The following is a 22739-nucleotide window of genomic DNA, read 5'->3' as shown; positions in this document are numbered from 1 at the left end:
TGTGTCTGTATCACCCGCCGTACACGGGTGAAGAGTATCGACAGCGCGATATTGACACATTATATAGCTTTCTCAGCTGGCAAATTTGATGTGTGCTGCAAGACATAAAAAACGACTGAGCAGAACGAGGCACAGAACTCAGTTTGTTAATTGTGTCAGTAGCGTTGTCCAGAAGATCCCACTTTCATGCAGCGCTTGTTATATCGGTCAAACCGGGAGATGTCTAAATGACAGATTGCGTGAGCATGCGTGCAACGTACGTAAGGGGAACGATGATCTTTTGGCGCAACATGTCGGCAGGTGTGGATGCAAGATACAGTTTGGCAGCACAACTGTGGTTGGTAAACATATGACCGCGAAAGAATAATTATTGAATGCGCAAGCATGGCGCGTGATCACCTGTCTTGTGCGAGTAAACCCTCAACCGCCCTGTCAGATAGGGAACTCGTGTTTTTGGAAAGCGGCACATGCCGTAGGTGTTAACTGTTTTGTGCAAGGCCATGCAGCAGTAAAACTGAGAGCTGGGCGAGTTGGTATGAATTCATGTTGAAACTTTTTTTAGCGCGCACAAAAGACGGAGGACACAGAAAGAAGCGCTCGTTTTGTACCTTCTTTCTGTGTCCTCCGTCTTTTGTGCGCGCTAAAAAAGTTTCAACATGAATTCAAGGCAACGCAGGCTTTGGCAAAGTGTGGCAGTTATATTTTTATTTATTTTTATTGTTTGTTTTTTCTTCGTTGTGTTCTCTTATCGACTGTTCTTGAGGAACATTTGTCTGTCGGTATATATATGTCAATGTTTTCCAAATAAACTTTCAGTTGGTAGTATGCGTTTGCTCTTGTCTTCCGAAGTCCCTGTTACGCTCTCGTATTTCAACTATATAGATACTCAAATGAGAAGAATTCGAGCGGCACTCTCCCGCTAGCGCGCACGTTCCCTCACCGTAAACAACAGATACCACCACAATGCTGTCTCAGCGGCATTGGTACGACCACAATGACACGGCACCAACGTGCCCATACCGACAGTACTACTGGTAATGGAAGAAAAGAACAGTACGGTAGCAGCGAAGCACCGTGCAGATGGTGCCACCGCACGCCTTGTGTCCAAGTTTTAGACTCCACAATTTTAGGAATAATAATAAGAACTGGGGTATTTACGTGCCAAAACCATGATTCTTTGGCGTGCTTTAGTTAAGGGCTCCGGAAGTTTTGACTATCTGGCGTTCTTTACCGTGCATTGACGTCGCACACTACAGGGGTCTCTAGCATTTCGACTCTATCCATATACGACCGCCGCGGCCAGGATCGAACCCGCGACATTGGGGTCAGCAGCCGAGCAACGTAACCATTGTACCACCAAGGCGGACCACTTTCATAAATCGGCCAGCGATACCGGTAAGAGAGGAATGCGAAAGTAGCATGAATTTCTAAATAAGTGCTAAAAGAAAATAAACTAAATAAACTAGAAACGTTACCGCAGGAGTCCAAACAGTATGTCGACAGATTAAATAGAACACCTTTGTGAACACAGCCTCGTGCAAGCTAGTGCGCTCAGACGCTTGACGCGTTTCCTATTCGCCACGGACGCACGGGCCCCGACAGCCCGTCACTCCGCGTCTGTGCCTCATGCTGCAAAGATTCGTGCAATGTTAACAAAAGCGCAAAACACCTGCCAATACATGTGTAGACCACGGGAGCAGGTGGTTACAGTCAAACCTCTACATAACGAAGTCGTACTTGATGCAGAATAATTCGTTATGTCGCGAATTTTGTTAATTCGAGTTTCTGGTATTTCAGCAGTAAAACAAACATCAAAGCTACCCAGGTCATTCGTGTTGGTGACAGTGCTTCATTAGAATAGCTATGATGAGTGTCTGTGATGAGAACCCAATACCCATCGTTGTCGACTTCGGTCACGGCACTGCTCGCTCGCAACCAACCGCGTCCGTTCATATGTGTGGACGGCCTCGCACCCCACGATATACAAAGAACACGATATACAAATCACCTGTGTTTAGAGAAATAGATTATATCATAGACGGTTAACATATCAATAGCAATTCAGCATAACATTTCCTTGCTATATATGCGTTCACAAGAATCACAAAACAGTTGTACCATGGCTGAGGCCCTGCAGGATGATGGCAGAGTCAGCTTGGCTGGAATCGGCATGTAGGGTTGTATTGCTTGAGCCACAACACAGGCCCGTAGTTCTCATAGAAATCTGTTGTTACTATTCAACCGAAATCGAAACATGCTTGCGTAACATTAAGTAACTAGACGTAATTTCACGGGAGATGCTGGATCTTAGTTCAAGATCTTGACTATAGGAGGGTGGGTCTTGATAAGTTTTAATGAGAAGGGAACATTATTTATTAAACGCACTAAGTGATACGGTGTTCATAAAAGTACTTCTTGGTTGTAGCCGACGTAACGGAAATGCTGTAATGAGACAACCTATGCCAAAATTTGAACAAAGACTGTTACTATAAAAAAACACAAGATTCTTTTATACGCGGAGAAAAGGAGAAGCAGGAAACAAGGAGTACATACACCACCCTGTAAAAATAAGCTGCAGAAAAGAGCACCAGTGTCACAGTAAAAAATAAAAAAATAAAACCAAGAGAAATGAAAGAGAGAAATATTTCAAGGATTGGTCGAGGGTATTCGTAATACGCTATACGACAAGATCACGGCAACTTTCGACGTATCTGGTCGGCTGATTGCGCATTATTCACTCACGGCTGCATAACAAAGTTGGTGAGCATTGTGGTTCATACGTATGTGCTATTTCAGATTTCACACCGTGGACTCATCCGAATGGTTGTGTAGACGCAACTACGAGGAGGAACGGAAAGGTGAGTGTTACTGTGACAATCATAAGGTTGAATGATAGCGGCTGAGTCTAATGGGGCTACTTGACCTGGGCTACTGTACCTGAGTCAAGTAGCCCCAGTCAAGTGTCCCAGAGTTCTCGAGTCGTACAAACGAATTGCAAAACTTCCCATAGTTTCCGTTTATCAAAATGTGGACTCGGCGTCACAATTAAGGAGTCCTTTTGATTGTTCCGCTACTTGTCGGCGGCGAAACAAAATAATAGATAGCTTCTTCTGTTTGTTTCGCACTGCATGGAGCTGCCATCTTGATGAAGCGAGTAGTATGTTTATGTTTGCGGTTTACATTGGCAGATTATATAGCCGCTACAGAAAAATTCCTCATTTCTTGAGAGTACTTCTCCTAATAGCCGCCGCGGTTACTCGCACAATGACAGTGAAGACTGTAGCGATGCAGTGTGTTGTCTGTCATTGGCCTCAGGTGGTGCCACTGTTGGCTAACCTTCGTATATATCTGTCTATGAGGATGTCTAAATTACGGAACACAGTTTCACAACTGGCATGATTGACTAACTCCGCTCGTTTACGGCTTCGCACGCCTTAGTTAACTTCCACGATTTGCTGTGCAATTTCGAAATCTCGAGCAGTTCAAACAGTGTTCGCATCCCATTCGTTTGCACACAACGAACACGTCTGGAACACCTGTCATGGCGAATATCTCAGGTTCATCTTCCTTTAATTACGTGTTCTTCTTTTGCGTCACTCTTCGATTGTCGTGGGATCACGTGATATTCACTTTTCATGGCGTATTTTGCTTCGAAATTGATTTGGCCGCACCTGAACATCGGGCTTTTGTTCTGAAGCGCAAATTTCGTTCCTCTACTGTGCAAAAGACATTTATCCAAGTGCCCAATTTTCATTACTTTGTTAATACAATTAGACGACACGTTTTAAACTATTCATTGCATTCGCTGTTTATAGACAGGACAGCTTTAAGCTGAACGTAAGAGAAGTTCAGAAGTCGAAAATTACTGCCAGAAAATCAGGCTACGACGAACACACTGACGTCAATGACGTGCGTGGATGCTTACGCTATACCAGGGAGCACATAATTAAAATTCATTGTTTTATGATTCAACAGATATAATGTAAAAATCAACGTAATAATCTTTCTTCACTATATATTGCATTTGGCCAGCCCAACTGTCGTTTTTATTGCGATAGCAATTATATGGACAGTCTCGGCTGGAAAATGTCCGTCCCCGTCGCCGTCATTCACCGTATATGTATACGTATGTATATATATAGAAAAGCCACAAAGAAAAATAATTCAGAAATTCTTTCCGACGCGCGGAATCGAACGGGCGACCTCTCGCTTTGCAGCCCGCCGCATTAGACGTTAGGCCACGACAGCGCCGTCTTTCAGCCTGCTAACAGTGAGCTATTTATATACACCATATAATTCAGCATGCTTTCTTAGTTACCACATAGATGGCGCGACGTGCGCGCGTGAGGCGCGCTTTAAAGATCGTCGCCCCGCTTTTGCGAACGCCGTTGCTCTTCGCTCTACAGGGCGTGGTCGCTTTCGTGCGCTTATCTCGAGGAAAGAAGGGGCGGCCGGTGGGGTGCTTCGCTTCGCTCGCTGCAGCGGCCGCGTTTGCGAAAGGAGCGCGCTGTTCAAACAGAAATAAGTAACAACTGTGTCAATTAGTTCGCGCTCGTCTTGTGTGTACCTGTTCGTTCGTTTCGTGCGTCCTGCTTTATGTTTGAGCAGTGCGCTTCAAGTGTCGAGCTGTGACGCATTAGTTCGCGCTCGTCCTGTGTGCGTTCTTTTCGTGCGTCCTTTGGGCTCGAGCGACGCGCTGGCAATTTCGAGCTGCTTTCCGTTCTTCACGTTACATTATAATTTATTGCTATCGCATTCATTGCTTCGCCGTCGCGGCGAAACTGTGACTTTTTTTTAAAGAAAGTAAAATGAATGTCGAACTTCTAAATTAAAAAAGAAAAGTTAGTACGTCATTAGGGGAGCATAGAAAGGGAATTCACCCAACTTATTAACAACGGTAAAAGTGGCCAACAAAAATTGACATACTATAATAAGTTATAGAGTATAATTGTCGAGCTGAACACTAATTAGTGAGAAGAAGGGGGATCTGAGTGGCTTGGTTTAGTCACACTCATATGCGTGTAGTGGTTGAAAATGCAACTAGATAAAGCCTATGCAGGGGAGGCTTAATATTATGCTTAATTAGGCTGTAAAAGCACTCAGCTTTATGGTCCAATTAAGCGTAATAATTAACTTACCCTGTTACTTAACTGACTTGATTGCCTGTCAAATTGGACAATAAGTAAGTTTCCAAGTAGAGTGAACGACAGTGCTGATGGTATTTGCAACAATTTAAAAGAATCGAGAGTTATACGAGAGATGAGCCCAACAAAAATGTCAGAACGGGATGACGCATAGCTGTCAGAACAGCTATGCGTTTTTCCGCATTCCTTTGAAGTGCTATGCTAAATGTACGGAATTCACGAGCAGGCGTCTGAGAAAATGAAGGGCTTGTCTCGTCGTTAAAAATGTCATATCGAGAAATTTCTCAAGCACCAGCGTCGTAAATCAGTATTATGATAATATTTCTGCTTAATAATCAGTTACAAGTATTGCACAGGGCCGTCTACAGTTCGCGTGTTAGAAAAGGAAGGCGAATGTACTAGTATTACAACGCGTAAAAATCTCGATTGTGTTGGTACTGTTCTCAGTGAAGTGGGGCCCATTCCGCCTTGTTTGGTAAAATGCGGGTATGGTGTACACTTCAGATAGCTTTCATGCACAACGTACCGCTGAGTTTATAATTACTACCGCGCACTCATGCTTCGCTCGCTATCGCACATTACCGGACCCTTACTTTCACCAAATACGAGTTATCTATGACAGCTCAGTTTACATGGTACCTTGCGCTGATGCTACCACAACACAAGGGAAACAGTGAGCGGTCAATATTAACTTGCGAGGCTCCTAAATAAAACAAAGGTATTAAAATATTGCGAGAGAGGGCGCGCGAAATGCTGCCCATTTGTAATAAATATAACAATTTCGTTGCGCAGCGCTTTTAAGCGGCAATATGAAACGTAGCTCAAAACGGAAGCTCAATGGTTTAAAAGATTTGTATGAAGTACTTAAAGAAAACAGCACCTCTCATGCATTTAACTCAACAAACATATTTTGCCTATAGGACTGCCAATTTTGCCACGTCCGGTCTCGACGAATTTGATCGTAGACGAGTATTCAGTAATAGCAGGGTCTATACTTTTTTTAGAAGAGTACTGAAAGACCCCGCTAATAGTTTTCACGCACGTAATTATACACATTTCGAATTTACAGCAGACGTCGCACTAATAGGGTGGTCCCAATTTCTTTTAAATACAAAATCTCTTCAATCATTGATGCCTTGAAGAAAACGCTTCGCAGGAGTTTTGTACGACATCTCTTAACAGACCAAAAACGAGGATGCTATTAGTTTTCATTAAACGTCAAAATAACACGAATAATTCAGCGTTTGCCTGCTTACTGCCCGTAATATGTTTATACACTTTCTCAATGCACGGAGGTCACTAAGGGTGTAGTCTTTGTAGAGAGCCGTGATAAGTGGCATATAATGTTTGTCAGCTTTTCAACTCGCCTTAACAGCTGCGATATGTAAAATGTACTGAAAAGACACACACAAAAAAAGTCCAAAATTTAGGAAATTTTGTCTTAAGCAGGGTGCAATGTAAATGTCCGTCAGAATTTGAATATTGATTAAATGCTCCCACCAGCATTAATTTTATTCCAGTCCTTCGTCCCCGGCTAACAGGTCCTGGCTGTAAGGTGTACTGATTATTGCAAAAATAAAACAACGCAAGAACTACCGGATGGAACTCCTTGTCTGGTAAGCGCACCCCGCTTTCATCACGTTCGTCGAGCAATGTCGAAACCAAAAAAAATCTTGATATCTTTGTGACGAGAAACGCGCTATCTGTTCACTTTGGCGACATTTATTTATAGGATCTAACACTCATTCGCTAACTTGAATGTATAAATTTAAGGCGTTAGTCATAAGAAATTTAGGGCTTGCTTCCGGCTATGCCTAATTAGCAAACTAGTTTCACTACTGCTAAACTGCTTTCTTGTCGTACTGCTTAGTGTAACGAGCCTCCCGCCACAGTCGATTTCAGGCGTTGTGTAATTTGAAGGTGGTCGTCCGTGTTAAGCGATATTTAGAAAGACAGCTGTAGTCTATTAACGAAATCTTCGCTCTGATGCAGCGGGCATTCTTCAATTCCGTACATCTTGCCCACAAGTCATGGCTTTCTTAAGGTCATGGCTTGTGACATGGCCTTAATTAAAACGTGGCTTTATTAAGGCATTGTCGGAAAGTATTCAGGCGTTTGACACGGCATTATTTTTGCCCTTCCATTTTTAGCTCAATCACGAAAGGAAGGTACACGTTCCCACTGTTCGTGACCTCATTGTCGAGGGTATTTGCAAGAATGGTCATTGCATTATAAAACGTAAGTAACTCCCTCTAATAATACCATCTTCAGCATGGTACATTGTCTGCGACTTGCGAACACTGTCGCAATGACGCGTCATTCGTTTCTCCGTCATCCCATCATCATCACACCACTCACCATCACACAGATTGTGCAAGCGTGACTGCGCTTTATGAGATCCACAGAGTTGTGTGAAAACGTACAATGACAAGTCACACCTGTTATTATTATTCTTTACGATCGGTTTTCTCCAAACCATTTCCTCCAATGGTAGTGCAGGGCACAGGGTTAATTCATTAGGCTGTTATATATATATATATATATATATATATATATATATATATATATAACAGCCTAATGAATTAACCCTGTGCCCTGCACTACCATTGGAGGAAATGGTTTGGAGAAAACCGATCGTAAAGAATAATAATAACAGGTGTGACTTGTCATTGTACGTTTTCACACAACTATATATATATATATATATATATATATATATATATATATATATATATATATATATATATATATATATATATATATATATATGTATATATATATATATATATATATATATATATATATATATGTCACCCTTTTCACCCATGCATCGTACCGGACCCATCGATCTTCATACCCAAAGTGTGTGTGTGTATATATATATATATATATATATATATATATATATATATATATATATATATATATATATATATATATGATGGCCGACGTTATTAGATCAGGCTTCTTTCGTGCTTCAACTAAAAGATTGGATGATATGTCAGTCATTGAAACTGTAACAGTGACCTTTTCAAACGATTCTAATTTTTCTGTTCAGGATGTACGTTTTCTGCAGAGATCGAGCCGAGGAATTTATTTTCTCCAGGTTCCGTAAAAACAGAAAGTGTATGCTAAAAGCAAGGCCGGAACAAAAAAAGATGTGAAATTTATTGTTCTTGTAGGGATAATATATTGCGCGTTGTATTGGCTTTGTGACTACCAATGGCCTGTCCGAAGGCCACAGTGATAATGTTACGGTCATTCACGGAAAAACCTTGCTATGTACCAAGAGTAATGTGATTCCATGGTTTTTTTCCTAACAGCGCCCGCTATTCCCGTGGTGATGATTCACATTCCCGAAGAAGGATGCGATAATTTCGTCTCATCCGTCAGCTATACCGTGAGTATGCGTGGTCGTAACCTAGGCTGCGTTCTGCGGAGTCACATGCTTGGAAATCAGGCGTACATATCTGTATATGCCATTGAATGGAGAGCTAAACGCTGCCCACTGTTCATTAGTGTGGTTTGCTGGGTTGGCATTCTATTGCTGAGGCAAGCAGCACTATATTGACGGAATACTTAAATATACTTCAGAAGTATTACGTGACAGAGCCACGATATAAGTATGATACGCCGCATGCAGTGGAGGACTCCGGATTGGTTTTGACCAGACAGGGTTGTGTGCATAGTGTACCTAAACCTACAGTCGAGTTCTAGAACTCGACTGTTATCGCAATTCGCCGCCATCGAAAAGCGAGCGCTGTTGCCGGGAGTCGAACCCGCGTCCTAGAGCTTAGTAGGGAAACACTTTAGTCCACGCTCTTAAAAGCGGGTAAAGAACATGAACGGCGCTGTGTCCATCTTCGCTGGTTTCGTGAGGAAGAGCCTCCAAATAATATCTGTTTTTTCAAAGAACTTTCGTCCGTTTCTGTTTTGGCTTTTCCTGTCTTGTCATTACACGTCGTGACGGCCGTAGGTTGATGCACGTGATGTTACCGTAACGTCGCGCAGGCGTATTAAGGCGAAAGCCTTAGATGCTTCATCAATCGCTAAATTGACCGTCGGCGTCCGGCGGCGTCGGCGTCGGCATCCACACGAGTTATGCAAAAAATCATCATCATGCTATGACGTCCCCATATGACGTCACAGATCGCCAAAATTTGTGACGTCATTATGAGGTCATCAGGACGCTGCCATGAGGTCACATCACGTGACCTCACAGGATGTCATCGTCACATGACATCGCCGCTTGGTCAAAGGTGGGCTGATCACGGAGGCAGTGCAAAACCAGGTGAGGTGCAGAAAGTTTGCAATGCCTCCGATCCTGGAGGCAGTGGAAAATCACGTTAGGTGCAGAAATATCTCGGAGGCGGGCGGGAGAGGATCAGTACATCGAATGAGAAGATGAAGAAAAAGATAACTTTCGCCTTCGGATCGTAATAGGTGAATGCATTAGGGACCCTGTGAGTTTTCTGCCTGTCGTTTAACTGAGCTTACGTGCGCAATAAGCATAGTGCTGAAGAAAGAGAGAGAGAGAGAAGGAACGTCTACTTTCGGAAGTCATATCCAGGTGGAAGCTCAAGGGTGAGGTTTTAGAAACTTCTTCGATAATAATGAGTGTGCGGCGAAGGAGGGTCAACCATGAAGAGGTTGTTTTGCTCAGGCTGGCAACTGAAGCCTGCCATCGTAATCGGGTTCTCACGTGACTCTACACATGACAATTGTTATAGCGCGAACTCAGGACGAGGACAAAAGGTACAGGAAGACGAGCGCTAACTTCCGACTATATATTTTCGTGTTCTGCACAATAAACTTGGAAGTCAGCGCTCGTCTTCTTGCACCTTTTGTCCTCGTCCTGAGTTCGCGCTACAACAATTGTCATGAGCTACCAACTAGCCCAAGCTTCCACCCTTCTAAGTGACTATACAATTCAGCTTAGCTTCGTTTGCACTGCATAGTCAACTGACTAGATAGTACAAGGTTTTTCCTAATGAGAGCATGACTGGGCTGGCTGCATGCACTTCTGTAACAACAAAAAGGTATTTTGCACAGAGCGTTTATGTAGGATCTGCATATTGTGCACTATTTATAGTATTACAGGCTACACAGCCAGTTACATGGCCCCGGCTTTGCGGGGCGTGCGGTCATTTTAGAATACACGCTAACAGATTTAATGAGGTTCTCGATATTGTTTTCAGAGGAAGCTTATGTTTAATTCTGGGTTTTCATTTTCTAGAAAAAGGTCCAAACGACATGCTCCTTATGGTGCCCACATCGGAAGACAAAAGCTGTGAAACGGGGAACCGAGTGCGCAGTAAGTTTCGGAGTATTAGGGGCCATGGTACAACACCGTATACGAGTGCCGTAAGGCAAAAAAAAATCGTAACAAGAATTAACGTGCAGTACAGCGTAGTCTTCGGTGCCATTACATATTGTCAGCGTTATGCTAAAAAAATTGTGACTACACCCAGTCATGTGATGGTAATCGGTTGTTCCCGGACAGTTTTCCGTCCGGGAACAACCGAAATGTCTAACGAAATACTGGAACCTTAGGCTTCCCATTTAAGATTTTTCACATTTTCACATCCTTTTCCCATCCTATGTAATGCTACCACAATAATGGCTGCGTCACATTTTTACTCGGTGAAAAAACTGTGCGGATGTATAGATATGATTATTTCACAGCTTCGCGGCAGAAAATAAAGATAATCAAAAACAAAACAAAAGAACCCGTTTGCGACAGATAAGAGTAGGAATTAATGCGCTTCCTTCTTCTTACGCTGATTGAAATCACGAAAGCTGACTATTAGGGAGAGTGAAGAGCAGCTAATTAACTCTCAAAGACGTCCTTCAGGCGGTCTTCCTATAGTCAGCCACACAACAAGAGTCGGTATAACGTAATACTTTTTCCGTTCTGTTTCTATTCCGAATCTGCAATTAGCGTTCCTTGATTGGCCGAAGTCTTGCGGGTCGTGCGCACTGCACTTGTCCTTTAGCAACGCAACGATATCCGTGAAAATGCCTCTTCAATTAATGAGACAGACTTCTTGCGCATAATTTGCTTAAACGAAAAAAGAATAATTATCTCGCCAAACCGCATCATTGTCGCCCTTAGAATTTCGCTATTGGTCTCAATATGGCTACATTCGGGACTCGCCAACAATGCCAGGTCTACCACGCCACGTCACAAAACTGCATGCACTCACCATATCAGTGTTATGTGTATGCACTATAGGCTGTGCATTAATATGCCGCACAAAGCGAAAAGGTTCTGAATTAACCGGGAAATGGGCCTTTTCCGCGAGAAATGAAAGATGGCTGCCGGCCAGTCATTCGGGTCGTGCCGGCACCGGCCACTGAAGCAGCTGGCGGCCGCCGGCGAAAATGAATTTGCGCATAATAAATATTGTGTGCGGCAGAATAGCGCAGCCCAGTCGTTTATGCGAATATGCGACATCGCTGTGCGACCCTGTGGTCACTGAGGATGCGCAATACTTAAGGCCTCAGTGCTAGCCACCACGATCGTTGGACCCTATATCGCCAGGTATGCGCAGGGTGTGCACCAATCGAAGACGCATGCGCAGCCCTGATCTGAACCTGGTGTTCCGCTTTCGCTCTCTGATCTCGGCCCAACTAAAACACTCCACACGTACGCGCTCTCATTGATTCATGTCTGAATTGGAGGTAAGAAAATCCTTTCAGAACAGACAATGCCAGTTGCTCTCAAGTAAAGAAGAAGTGAGAAGTGTAAGTGAGAAGGGTGTGTGTTGTTCGGAAAAAAATTAACCTAAAGCGTTCCTAATCCAGACTTAAGAGTGTGGGAGTGGGACTCGCATGATTTCCCTCCATTTCATATGCGTTTTCGGCGTTCATTATTCGCGCGCTGCAGAAACCACGTAGAAAGAAGCGCTTGGTTGAGACTTGATCCATCAGTTGCCTCAACGAGTTCCCATCTGGTTTGTTTCTGAGATGTAATTGCTGGTTACACTAATTGGTACTAATTATATTACTCTAATTTTAACGTATGACATTTTAATATCCACTATATCATACAGAACCCTTAGCTTAACCCATTCTGTCCAATTTGGATATCTTTTTTATTTTTATCAAGGTGTTCTGAAAGCTGAACGAGTCCCCATCCGATGGGTTTTTGAGAGGTAATTGCTCGTTACACTAACTGATACTAATTATGTGACTCAAATTTTAACCTATGACATATTTTAATGTCCCCTCTATCATATACAACCCTTAGCTGAGCCCAATCTATCCAATTTATCTAATTTTTATATTTTTATCAAGGTCTTCTGACAGCTCGCACCGACGCTTGACAGGGTGGCCTGGAAGATAGCAGAAAGTATCTCTCGGTGCTCGTGCAACAACAACAACAAGAAAACCTCTATGATTCCCACCCACGCTTGTGCCGGCAGTGTCACAAATTTAGCGCAAGACAAAATGAAAAGAAAAGAAAACGATATGTTTACGTCACAGCACCCCATCGTTACAGCACCCTACGTGCCCCCCACCCCCTTTGATAACGTGAAGACACAATTATGCGATACGTTTTATCGACTAAGGCGAATAAGAAAATGGAGTGTTGGTGTCAAATTTGCGCTCGAACGGAAAAAACTAATCCAAGATACCTCTTGCGATTTGTTAACAGCATAACTCTGGGCACGTTCGCACTTTAGAACAATGCAGTTCGAACAGTTCTAACTTTAGAACGGAGCAAGTTTTCTTGACGTTTCTTTCGCTCCCTCTGCAGTGCACAGCAAGAATATATTTTAGCCTTCGTCGTTTTAAGGGATCTCTTTTTCTATCCGCTTCTCTTTCAGCTAGAGACGACTGGCAGATGGTGGCGAAGAGTCACCAAAGTCGGTCAATGCCTTGATGACACATGCGTCGATAGAGGTAAGCGATTGAGTAAGCACGTACACTCTAAGAAAAAAAAAATTACACCACCTCCCGCTAAAGGGAACCATGTGTGGATGCGAAGCAGCGGGGAGATGGTTCGCTTGAGCGGGAGGTCGTGTAATTGTTTCTTTAGCAGCTGGCTCGCCAGGTTTTTAAGTTGGGGCGAAGTCCCGCATCGTAAGCTGCATCCATCCATCCAAAGCGTCGTGGAACGCGAAGACGAACGCTACGCACGTCGTGTCTTCCCTCTAGCCTAGCCGTTAATTCTCACAGGGCGAGCAGGGAACGCGGTCTACAGGCGCGCGAGAGGGGGGAGCGTAGTCGAGAAGAGAGAGGGGGACGCGCATGGGCAGTGGGGTGTGGACGCCTCCCGTGGCGTGCTTGCGCTGGCGCTAACGCTGACACTGGCGGCGGCGTTGACGCTGGCGATCATCGCAGAGTTGAGCAGGAGAGAATGAGGCGCGCGAGAAAGGGGGGGGGGGTGTAGTAGAGGTGAGAGAGAGGGGGAGGGGACGCGCATGCGCAGTGGGGCCTCTGACTTAAGCTGCTTCGCATCTAAAAAGAGTCTCATCGCGGCGTTGCGCAGGAGAGAATTTCGGCATGTCTAGCCCGCGTTTCAGAGGAAGAGTGGAAAGGGGGAGGGGAGAGGGGAAAAGGGGAGAAGGGAAAGGGGGAGAGGGGGAGAGGAGAGGGTGAGTGGAGAGGGTATGCGCATGCGCAGGAAGGGCGGTCACGCCGCACACCAGCACCATCACCGGATTGAACTCCGCCATAAGATACTTCGCATCTAAAAAGGAGGTGTGGGAGAGAAGAAAAAAGAAGAGGCGCATTGTTAGAAATATTGTTGCGTAGTTGTACACGCGTCAGCCGTCCTGCTATTGACACTCAATTTTCATTCATTCATTCATTCATTCATTCATTCATTCATTCATTCATTCATTCATTCATTCATTCATTCATTCATTCAGTACCCGCAGCGCCAAAATGCATTAACGTGGAGGCAGGAAGAGAGGCCTACAAGAATTCAGAAACGTTCTGAAAAAGAAAATTTTTCTACAAGGCGTTTGAAGCAAAACATAGAATAACGAAAGTTACAGCATGTTTCAAAACACGATACTTTATACATGGGTAATCCAACAAAAGCATCAGAAAAATGAAAAAAGTTGGGTCACTTCAGCAGGAGAAAAAGTAAGAAACTTCGATAATTGGTTGACGAGAATAGCGTGCAACCTCTTCCACACTAGTTTATTTTTACTGACGGTCTGGTTCTCATGAGCAGTAATTCACTGGTCTTGCATACTTGTCCTTGCATACTTTCCTTTACATAGCACTTGTATAGCATATGGAAGGAACAATCATCATAAGAGTTTGCAGCATATTTTCTGTGGATGATCTTTTAAGGTTACCCGTGAAAGTTTACAAAATCTGGCGTTGACAAGAAGTTGACAAAGCTCAAGGCGCAAAATGCTTCCGCACCATAGTACCCGAATAGTCGCAAATATATAATATGGTAAGGTATCGCTTACTTCTTGAATATAATTGTAATGCGCCTCATATTTTTAGAGCACGAGTGAAAAAAAAAGAACATAGCGCAGTGTTCCATAAAATTATACAGCTGCAAACTCTTACGACAGGCTGCATATATTTCAAGTTCTGATGATTAAAACTTAAGTCTATCCTTTTCATTTCCTTTGCAGCACCAGACTTTCCACCGCCGCACAAACTGAAGAGCTCAGAATTGTTCAACTGCAAGATTTTTGATTACCTGACCGTCATACCTGCCCGTGTACGTGTGACAACGAAGTGGTTTCTTCACTTACTTGTACTGTTATTGATAGATCCAGCAACATTTGTTTCGCACTAACCCGTCCACATTCACATTCTCAAGCTAGATTTTTTCAAGATGATATCACTGGCTGCTGTTCTTTTTCCTACATTTTCACGCGTAAGTGCGTAGCATGTGCTGCATGCAAATAATAAGAAGAAACCTGGCAATGTGAATGGCATGAACCCACGAAGTGGAAAATATGCGAGGGTCACTGCCCGAATACGAACGCAGTTGCGCTCACGAACGTCACACTGTAATTAATTTTTTCGTTCGCGAGCGCGAAACAAACGTTGCGCTCTTAAATTGCAATGTGGGTACTCGAGCACTAATAGAATCTTTGCATTTCGCACAAAACGAACCACTTCGGACAGGTAATCATTAAGATGTTCTTCTTAGCGCAGTCTCCACATATAGTTTCAGGAAAGAACTGCAATCCTACGTAGGACGGTTTCCTTTCTGAAGTTTATTTACTTTATGAGCCAAATGACGCGCTTATTTCGTTAAGGGGTGGTGAATATCCACAAAATTGCAAAACGAGCATTGTGTACAATACTGTATCAATTCAATACTACGAAACATTAGACGCCCAAACCATGTTATGCCCATGCATGCATATCAGTTTGCTTACTTACCCACGAAATAAAAACGATGGAATATTATTATCTGCAAGTTTGTGCCGTTAATAAATTGCTCTTTCGATCTATTAATTGCTGGCTCGAATATGGGCGACGGAAAACTAGGAAAGGGCAGGCGAAACTAAAGTGCAAATTTCTGCCTTTGATATCAGTTTTTCTCGCAAAGGGAGTTACTTCAGGAACGTGTTGCATGAGTGATGGTTTCTTTTGCTGCAAACGTACATTGTGCGCATTGTTTGCGAGAGCTTGCGATGTTATTACAGCTCGTCGTGGTGGCTTCTTGTCAAGTTGAATGCGGCTACAGTAAGTTCGAACATCGTGCGGATGGTGTCAAATGCTTGGTGAGCAGTTCACTTCCTCCATGCTGCACACGACAACACTGCACACGACTGCTGATCTGAAACGTGCATGTTGAGTTCGTTAGATATTCTGGACTAACTCTGTTAATTAACCCATAACACAATATTTAGCACAATCGAAATAAACACCACTGATTAAACGCAAATAGGCTCCGTTGCCACAATTTTTTCCTCTATTCGTTTAATATCAGGAACTAACTAGCTGTTCGTGTTAGCCTAGCGCTAATGGAACATCCCGGACTTCGGTCGATTAGGAGTCGCACAGCTCTACTGCAAATCCATAGCGTTTGAAGTGGGTGCGTAAGCAGGTCTAATTGCTGTCACAATAAGAGCACTCAAGCTTCGAGCTTCATTTAAGCGTTATTGCAACACACGGCCAATGCACACATGCAACTACTGTCGGCTGATGGCAAAACAAAGAAACAAAAATACAGACAAAAAACAACAACAAGTAGGCACTAACGAGTACCAAGAATCTTACCGCTAGAGCAGGCGATTGTACTCTTGACACCATCAGGATGCGCACAATAGTATCCAGGTTTCTAGGGGGAAAAAAAAGCAACGACCCATGAAACAGCCTTTCCATCATACCACGTACTGTCAAGTTCTTCGGCAGGCTGATAAATGTAAATGCGCATCTATTGCTTCGTATCTAACGGCACATTTATTGAAGTTGTAATTTCTGTATTTCAATTAGTGCGACATTGGTACAACACGTCTGTCACACTGACCGCGCGTGGCACAATGGTGGTGTTATTAATACCGAGAATGCACTGCGCAGAACAATCCCCGTAAGGTGAGGACAGTAAGGCACACGATGTCAAAGAGCGCAGTTCTAGATGATGCAAGTATTCTGGTCGACAAAGCGAAGCGCCACATGGCTTCGATATTGATATGCTAGTGCCAACAATCGTGCCTACAAAATGCGAAACCTCTCGCAGCTGCTCCCTTACTTGATGCCACACAGCTAGACGGTCGCCATTCGGTCTCATTTGTGAGGCATTCTACCCATATCGTGGATTCATTTCAAGGAATGATCTTATTTGGGTCAGCTTGTGCATTCTTGAACGCATAACAGGGCACTGCGGAAAAACACAGACAGAGAAAGGTAGGACATAAGACGGCGCCCCTGTCCTGTGTACCACCTTTCTCTGTGTTTTTTCGCACTGCCCTGCTATGTGATCATTTTGGAGAGAGAAAGAAGGTCAAACACTTTACTAGACGAAATGGCGACAACAACAGCAACAGCAACAAACGCAGACATGTTTACCTGAAACATAAAATAGTTTCTTTTTGTAATTTCATCAACTCCTAACTGTTTTAATCTGCCTGCGTCTCTGTTTCAGCAAATAACTACACTCTAAAAAAAAACAGCGGTTTGACTGTTTTTGTGAGTTCTGGCTTGTGCCGTATATGACTCTCTTTAAAGAGACAAGCGAACTCTCTTTGGGGAGTCGTGGGACTCAAAAAATAGTTAACGTGCCCCTTTAAAGAGAGTCATATACGTGGCAAGTCAGCACTTTCCGTAAAATAGTAACACATACTCTTTATTTTCTTAAAGTGTACGTGTGCATGAAAATAAAAGCGACGAATAAATTACATTTTTCTTCTCCTCTGTCTTGCAGCTGGAGTACAGTGCTGCATCGGGTAAGAAGAAATCAAAGAAAGGAACGGGCGTGTACAGAGTCGGCGTTTGCAAGAATGGCTACTGTACTGTCGGGAAGCACTCGATGAACATCACAACCAATGACTGAGCGGTGTGCAAGCCGGTTAGTGCGATGGTAAAATGCAGAAGTTTGAAACCTAAAACATCTTGGTCCTGGTGCATTCGCCTGCGGCTGCAGTGCAAGAAAGACTAGCGGTTAATGTAGACCAGCCTCCAAGTGAAACTGCGGACGTCGGTGGTAATGAATATTTTGCAGTCAGGAAGAAGAAGAGGGTCCTCACGTTCTTCATTTACGAATCGGCTGCTTTGAATAAATATTTTCCTCGATTCCGGCGCACTTGCGCGTTCAATAAAACTTACAGCTGCGCGTTCCTGTTGCGCGTTCCTGTTGCAGCAAATCTGCCTTTTAGCTATAGCTTAGCTGCAATACAATACGGATTATTTCCAGTTGAGCTTATTATCTACGCTGATGATTATGTTGTGCAAATTCTGGTTGCAACAAAATTGCTTTGCTAAAGTGAGTACACTGCTTTTTGTTTTCGATGAAATTACGCCACCGAATAAGGAGACACAGGAGAACACGTGCACACAGGGTTTCGTCTCATTGAGTACACATGGCGTGTTTACTTTGTTTAATAATAATTCCTTTATGTACAACGTGTATTTAAGAAAAACCGTGTCTAATTCTGGAGCCATCACGTTTAAGGTTTATTGGTATAATGTCTGCAACAGGAGTTATGGTAGATGATTCCAGAGTGCCTCCGAAAAAAACAAAAAAAAAACAAGAACACCTCCTATTAAAAGCATGTGGCTGGTTGCTGTATCTTAAGAAATGATTAGACAGCGCTACACAAGAGGAGGAAGGGAGCACGAGACAGAGCGATACTGTTGACCTCCGATTAGGGCGCCTCCATGCAGACAGTGCGCATCAATGCACCCTACCCTAGATTCCTGGGATATTTTTAAGGCGCCCTCTCGTGTGTGACGTCAGCAGGGGGACTTCGCTGTCGCGGTGCGCTTGTATACTCGTAACGTGGAGGCCGCTTGACGCTTTCGAGCAATAAGCCCAGCTCTATAGTTATTGGAGACTTAGCCTGCGTGGTCGTTGAATAGTTTGCACGGAATGTTTAAGGACACCGCTCCACTCGAAATTTAGCAGAATTGGAGTCGGAATCATGTTCAGTTTGGACTAATGTCAGCTGCAGCCGTCAGTCATGAGGTGCGTGTACGGCAGTGACGTCCTTTCACGGCTGTTTTGTTGCCGTGGTGCAGTCATGTTGCCTTGTGGCCGGTCATTGAAGATTGATTGCGACATTTGGCCTTCGGTCGACGTGTTTGTACTGGAATACAATGTTCATGTGCAGCACCTAGCGTGAGTCGAGCACCCATCTCTGTTGGCCACATTCATCTAAATTTTGGCATTGCATGCCAAGCGCTTTAAGCACATCGAGAATCACGCTCGATGGCATGCTTAAGAAATTCAGTGGTCATAACTTTCAAAAGACGTGTAAGGGCATTGTACGTAAGTGAAATTAAAAAAGAAATATTTTGAAGTTTGAGTTAGCTTGTTGTTGGAGTATGTTGCTGAATCGCTAAATGCACAATAAAAAAGGGATGAGCAATGACGATATAAAACGCTCACAGGCTAGTCTGCGTCCTCTTTCATATAACATTTTTTATTCCTAAGGTGAAAGATTTATATTTTCGGAAGAACTTCCAGCTGTTGCTTTGTAAGACAGCAGATAGACCCTAATCATGCTAAATTAAGCACAAGAAGCTTTTGTTTTAGACAATAGCAATGATATTAATTCTCCAGCAAATAGTATAAAGCATACTTGAGAATTGTGGAGCCCCTTAGAGAGCATGCCACAAATACGTTTTTGAGAAAGGCCAGTACTCGGTGAAATTGCGAGATTTTCTCGTGAGCAAAGTTTTGTATGCAGAACACCTTGCCAATGTAAGCGTGAGATATAATTAACATTATAGTTATACTATTGAGCTGTTTGTTCAGTACGATGCCTGTGCGAACAAGTCCTTAAATCATGCTTCATTTCTAATGATTCGTGGACTGTCATTCACTCACTTGATGGCGACGTTCGCGGTTTAGCGTAAGCTCACTGAGTCACACTACTGAGTCACAAGACGATGTTCCTGACCGCGATTGCTGAACATACATATTAGAGATTCATTCAATATAGATATGGGTCGACCTCATAATGCTACTGATAAAACTAACACTACAAATATAATGGCAGTTATTGAAGAGCGCCTTGCTACTCGGGCGTGAGCCAGAGAAGACAACAAAAGGTGAGTCCACTTGCTGACCGGAGCGCCGTACGTAGCGCCGCCATCTGCGGCGTGCGAGGACAGTACACCTCTAACGTAGGCATTTGCCAACGCTTGACAACTGTGCGCACTGAACGCAAAGGTATGAACAATAGTTGATCGGCCAACATTCGTGCAAACAATGAATTTACCACCGCCCGTACCGTCTATGGAAAGGAAGAACAAGATGTTGAACGGGTATGCTAGAATGGCAACGCCGGGAGTCGTTGAGTTTAGCCCGGTAGGTTGGTGCTGCGTCAAAGGTTTGTTTGCATTAAAGAAACATTTCGTTGAATCGTTGTTTTATGGCAATCACCCAAGAAAAATTATAAGCCTCTGACGACACTACCTTGGTAGTGAGTCAGTTACCAGACCTGTAGCGAGAGACAATGGCGGGCGGGGGGAATAAATAAGAAAGAATAGATGAAAAATAGATCGAGTACCGCAGTGGTCACGTAATCTATATAGCCTCAGTGCGTTCATCACGTCCTGCAGAGCAAGCCACAGCTCAAATAGCCTCGCTATTTACAGCATGCTGATACGAGCACATTCACTCGGCGTTCCTAAATTTTGGACCGCTATGTTTTTTGTCATGCACGGTAAGGCTCACACCTTCAGCTTCTCGTGCATTGTCATGTCGCGCTGTTCAGTGCTGATATGCGTACAATAGAATTTCTTAGGCTTCGTAACCAAGGCAACCTTGCTGCTGACCCATTTGGAGCTAACATAGGTTTTAGAAATGTTCTGCTTACAAATCGTGTAGGTATGATTAATAGTAATGTACGTGTTACCGGATATTTTAGATGGTATTCTGTTTTCCTTTTTGTTTGGACTCTTCATTATGATGAAGCCATCATTCCTGCGATGCAGATCGTCAACTGCGATAGAGATCGCGTCTGCAAAAAAAAAAAGCGTGTACAATAACAGTTTGCTTGCATGAAAAGTGTATATACGCATGAGTTATTGATGAAACGATACGCAAGAGCAAAGTCCGAGTATCGGAAGCTAGCACGTCACCTTCGCCTGAACTGCGACCGGTGATGTCCTTAGGCAGGAAAGTTTTACATGCAGGGGAGAGCAATAGCGAGTAAGGAAAAGGGTATATTGTCTAGCACTAGTAACGGTGCGTGATTACCACGATGTGACGATGTTATATATTATTTATTTCAATGGCATCGATTTAGCGCCACAAGTGTAGTTACGAAGTGTATGCCTCATTACCGAGGATAGTAAATCGCGAGTAAAAGATTCGCTGAGGTCGATTCACGATCACACCAACACTATTTCCGGGCACGCAATCCTGCCAAAGTCTACCCTACCCTCCCAAAATCCTCAGTTCCAGGCAAGAGGTTAGTTGGCAGCCGCTGAGCACAATTGTTCAAGCCTCTTTAAGTAAAGGTACTTTAGCCAGCAACTGTCAACCTACCACTACTACGCTCTCATTTGACTTTCGGCAAATTCAGCCGCCCCCGCGAAGTTTGGAAGCCATATTTATGTTTTTGTTCCGGTTAACCTCACTGCCTTTGCCACCATGTCACTCTCCTGATAGCAGGGCGTTTCTTCTTAGACACATACATTTAACACAATCCAAGCGCTTCTCTCTATCCGTAAGATTGATGTGTCTCAACACCCGACTTGGCATTGCCTAAAGCAGGTGTCTTAAGCGCACCTCAGATAGCGGGCCACGGTTGCGAAATTATTTAGTCTCCCGCAGGAGCCGAGACCGGGAAGAAGGTTGGCGCGGGGAGGGGCGGGGGAAGGCTCTGCTAACGTTTCCACGCGAAAGGCCTTTGACCATATATGGGAAAGGCCTTTACATTTACCATATATGAAATCGCCTTATACCATATATCGGTAATGAGACGACCCCTGTCAGGTTTCGAGAAACATACCGATACTGATGCCCAGAATGACTGAAATCGGGACGTTGATTCTGAAACAGTTTTTTTTTTCATGGTTATGGTTTTAACACATGGTTACCGCATGGAGTGCCCCACGAGAAAAATGCTTTAGATGAGTCGCGTCTCTGTAGCACAAGAAAATACTTATCATACTTATTAAGAAGAAAAAAAAATATGGGACGAAGACACTCATGTGCGGGCCGGCCATAAGCGGCAAGCGCGTTTGAGATCACTGGTTATATATGTTTGTTCCGCCCCTATATCAATGTTCACTACGCAAAGAAAATATAGCCCAGTGATGACAGGACCATTTCCTTGTTTCCTAATGACACTTTGCAGCTTTTTGCCTAAACGCGCTTCTAGTGCACGGAATCGGCGAGAATGAGATAAGAGGAACTGGTCTTATCTCAAGCCCAGCTGTGAATCTCGGCCCTGCCAACAAGCCCTGCAAAATTTCCTACATTACAGTCCAACCTAATGTAAGTTCCGTATTATTATTGTCTCTGTTTTTTTCTTACTTTGGAAATGCAAACATTTTCACCATGGTTACCTTTCATCACCATGCTGGCTAGCTGGCTATGACGTTGCACTGTTAAGCGCGACGGTGGTTTTGATTCCAGGCAACCTACGGCTACAGTCCTATGAAGGCGAAATGCAGAAAAAAAAGAAAAAAAAAAGAAAAAAACGCCAGTGTAGGTAAACTAGGTGTACGCTGTAGAACTACAAGTGCTCTAACTTAATTTGCCATCCCTCACACCGGCGTGCGTCATAATCACATCGTCGTTTAGGCACCAAAAACTCATTAATTAGATAAAATAATACATTTTTATATATAAACAATGTAATTTTTATCTTTCATATCTGATATAAAAACCGTAATTTGTAGCGCGCGCGCTAAGGTTGACCCTTTGAAAGAAAAAACTCACAGGGTCCCTTATGCATTCACATAGGATGGCTAGAAGGCGAAAAC

General features: G+C 43.7%; 2 protein-coding genes across 4 annotated transcripts in view; both read left to right on the top strand.

The window, feature by feature from the left end:
- Window positions 1-17870, top strand: part of LOC119390184 (uncharacterized) — a 33837-nt gene extending 15967 nt beyond the window's left edge. For both annotated transcript variants that reach the window (XM_037657741.1, XM_037657740.1), the window contains exons 8-16: window positions 2797-2858; window positions 6686-6760; window positions 7295-7382; window positions 8468-8544; window positions 10381-10458; window positions 12977-13052; window positions 14753-14841; window positions 15782-15859; window positions 17503-17870. In XM_037657741.1, the coding sequence (XP_037513669.1) occupies window positions 2797-2858; window positions 6686-6760; window positions 7295-7382; window positions 8468-8544; window positions 10381-10458; window positions 12977-13052; window positions 14753-14841; window positions 15782-15859; window positions 17503-17631 (752 nt within the window). In that variant the 3' untranslated portion in view covers window positions 17632-17870. The remainder of the gene's footprint in view (window positions 1-2796; window positions 2859-6685; window positions 6761-7294; window positions 7383-8467; window positions 8545-10380; window positions 10459-12976; window positions 13053-14752; window positions 14842-15781; window positions 15860-17502) is intronic.
- Window positions 17871-20335: 2465 nt separating this feature from the next.
- The window catches only part of LOC119390182 (uncharacterized), a 30821-nt gene continuing 28417 nt past the window's right edge, over window positions 20336-22739 (top strand). Inside the window, exons 1-2 of one of the 2 annotated variants that reach the window (XM_037657738.2) lie at window positions 20336-20467; window positions 22109-22248. In XM_037657738.2, coding sequence (XP_037513666.1) covers window positions 20401-20467; window positions 22109-22248 — 207 coding nt within the window. In that variant the 5' untranslated portion in view covers window positions 20336-20400. The remainder of the gene's footprint in view (window positions 20468-22108; window positions 22249-22739) is intronic. The other variant, XM_037657739.2, reaches the window with a different exon arrangement.

The sequence above is a fragment of the Rhipicephalus sanguineus genome, chromosome 4, assembly GCF_013339695.2.
Source record: "Rhipicephalus sanguineus isolate Rsan-2018 chromosome 4, BIME_Rsan_1.4, whole genome shotgun sequence".
In the NCBI taxonomy this organism is placed as follows: domain Eukaryota; kingdom Metazoa; phylum Arthropoda; class Arachnida; order Ixodida; family Ixodidae; genus Rhipicephalus; species Rhipicephalus sanguineus.
This window is presented reverse-complemented; position numbering and strand designations above follow the sequence as displayed.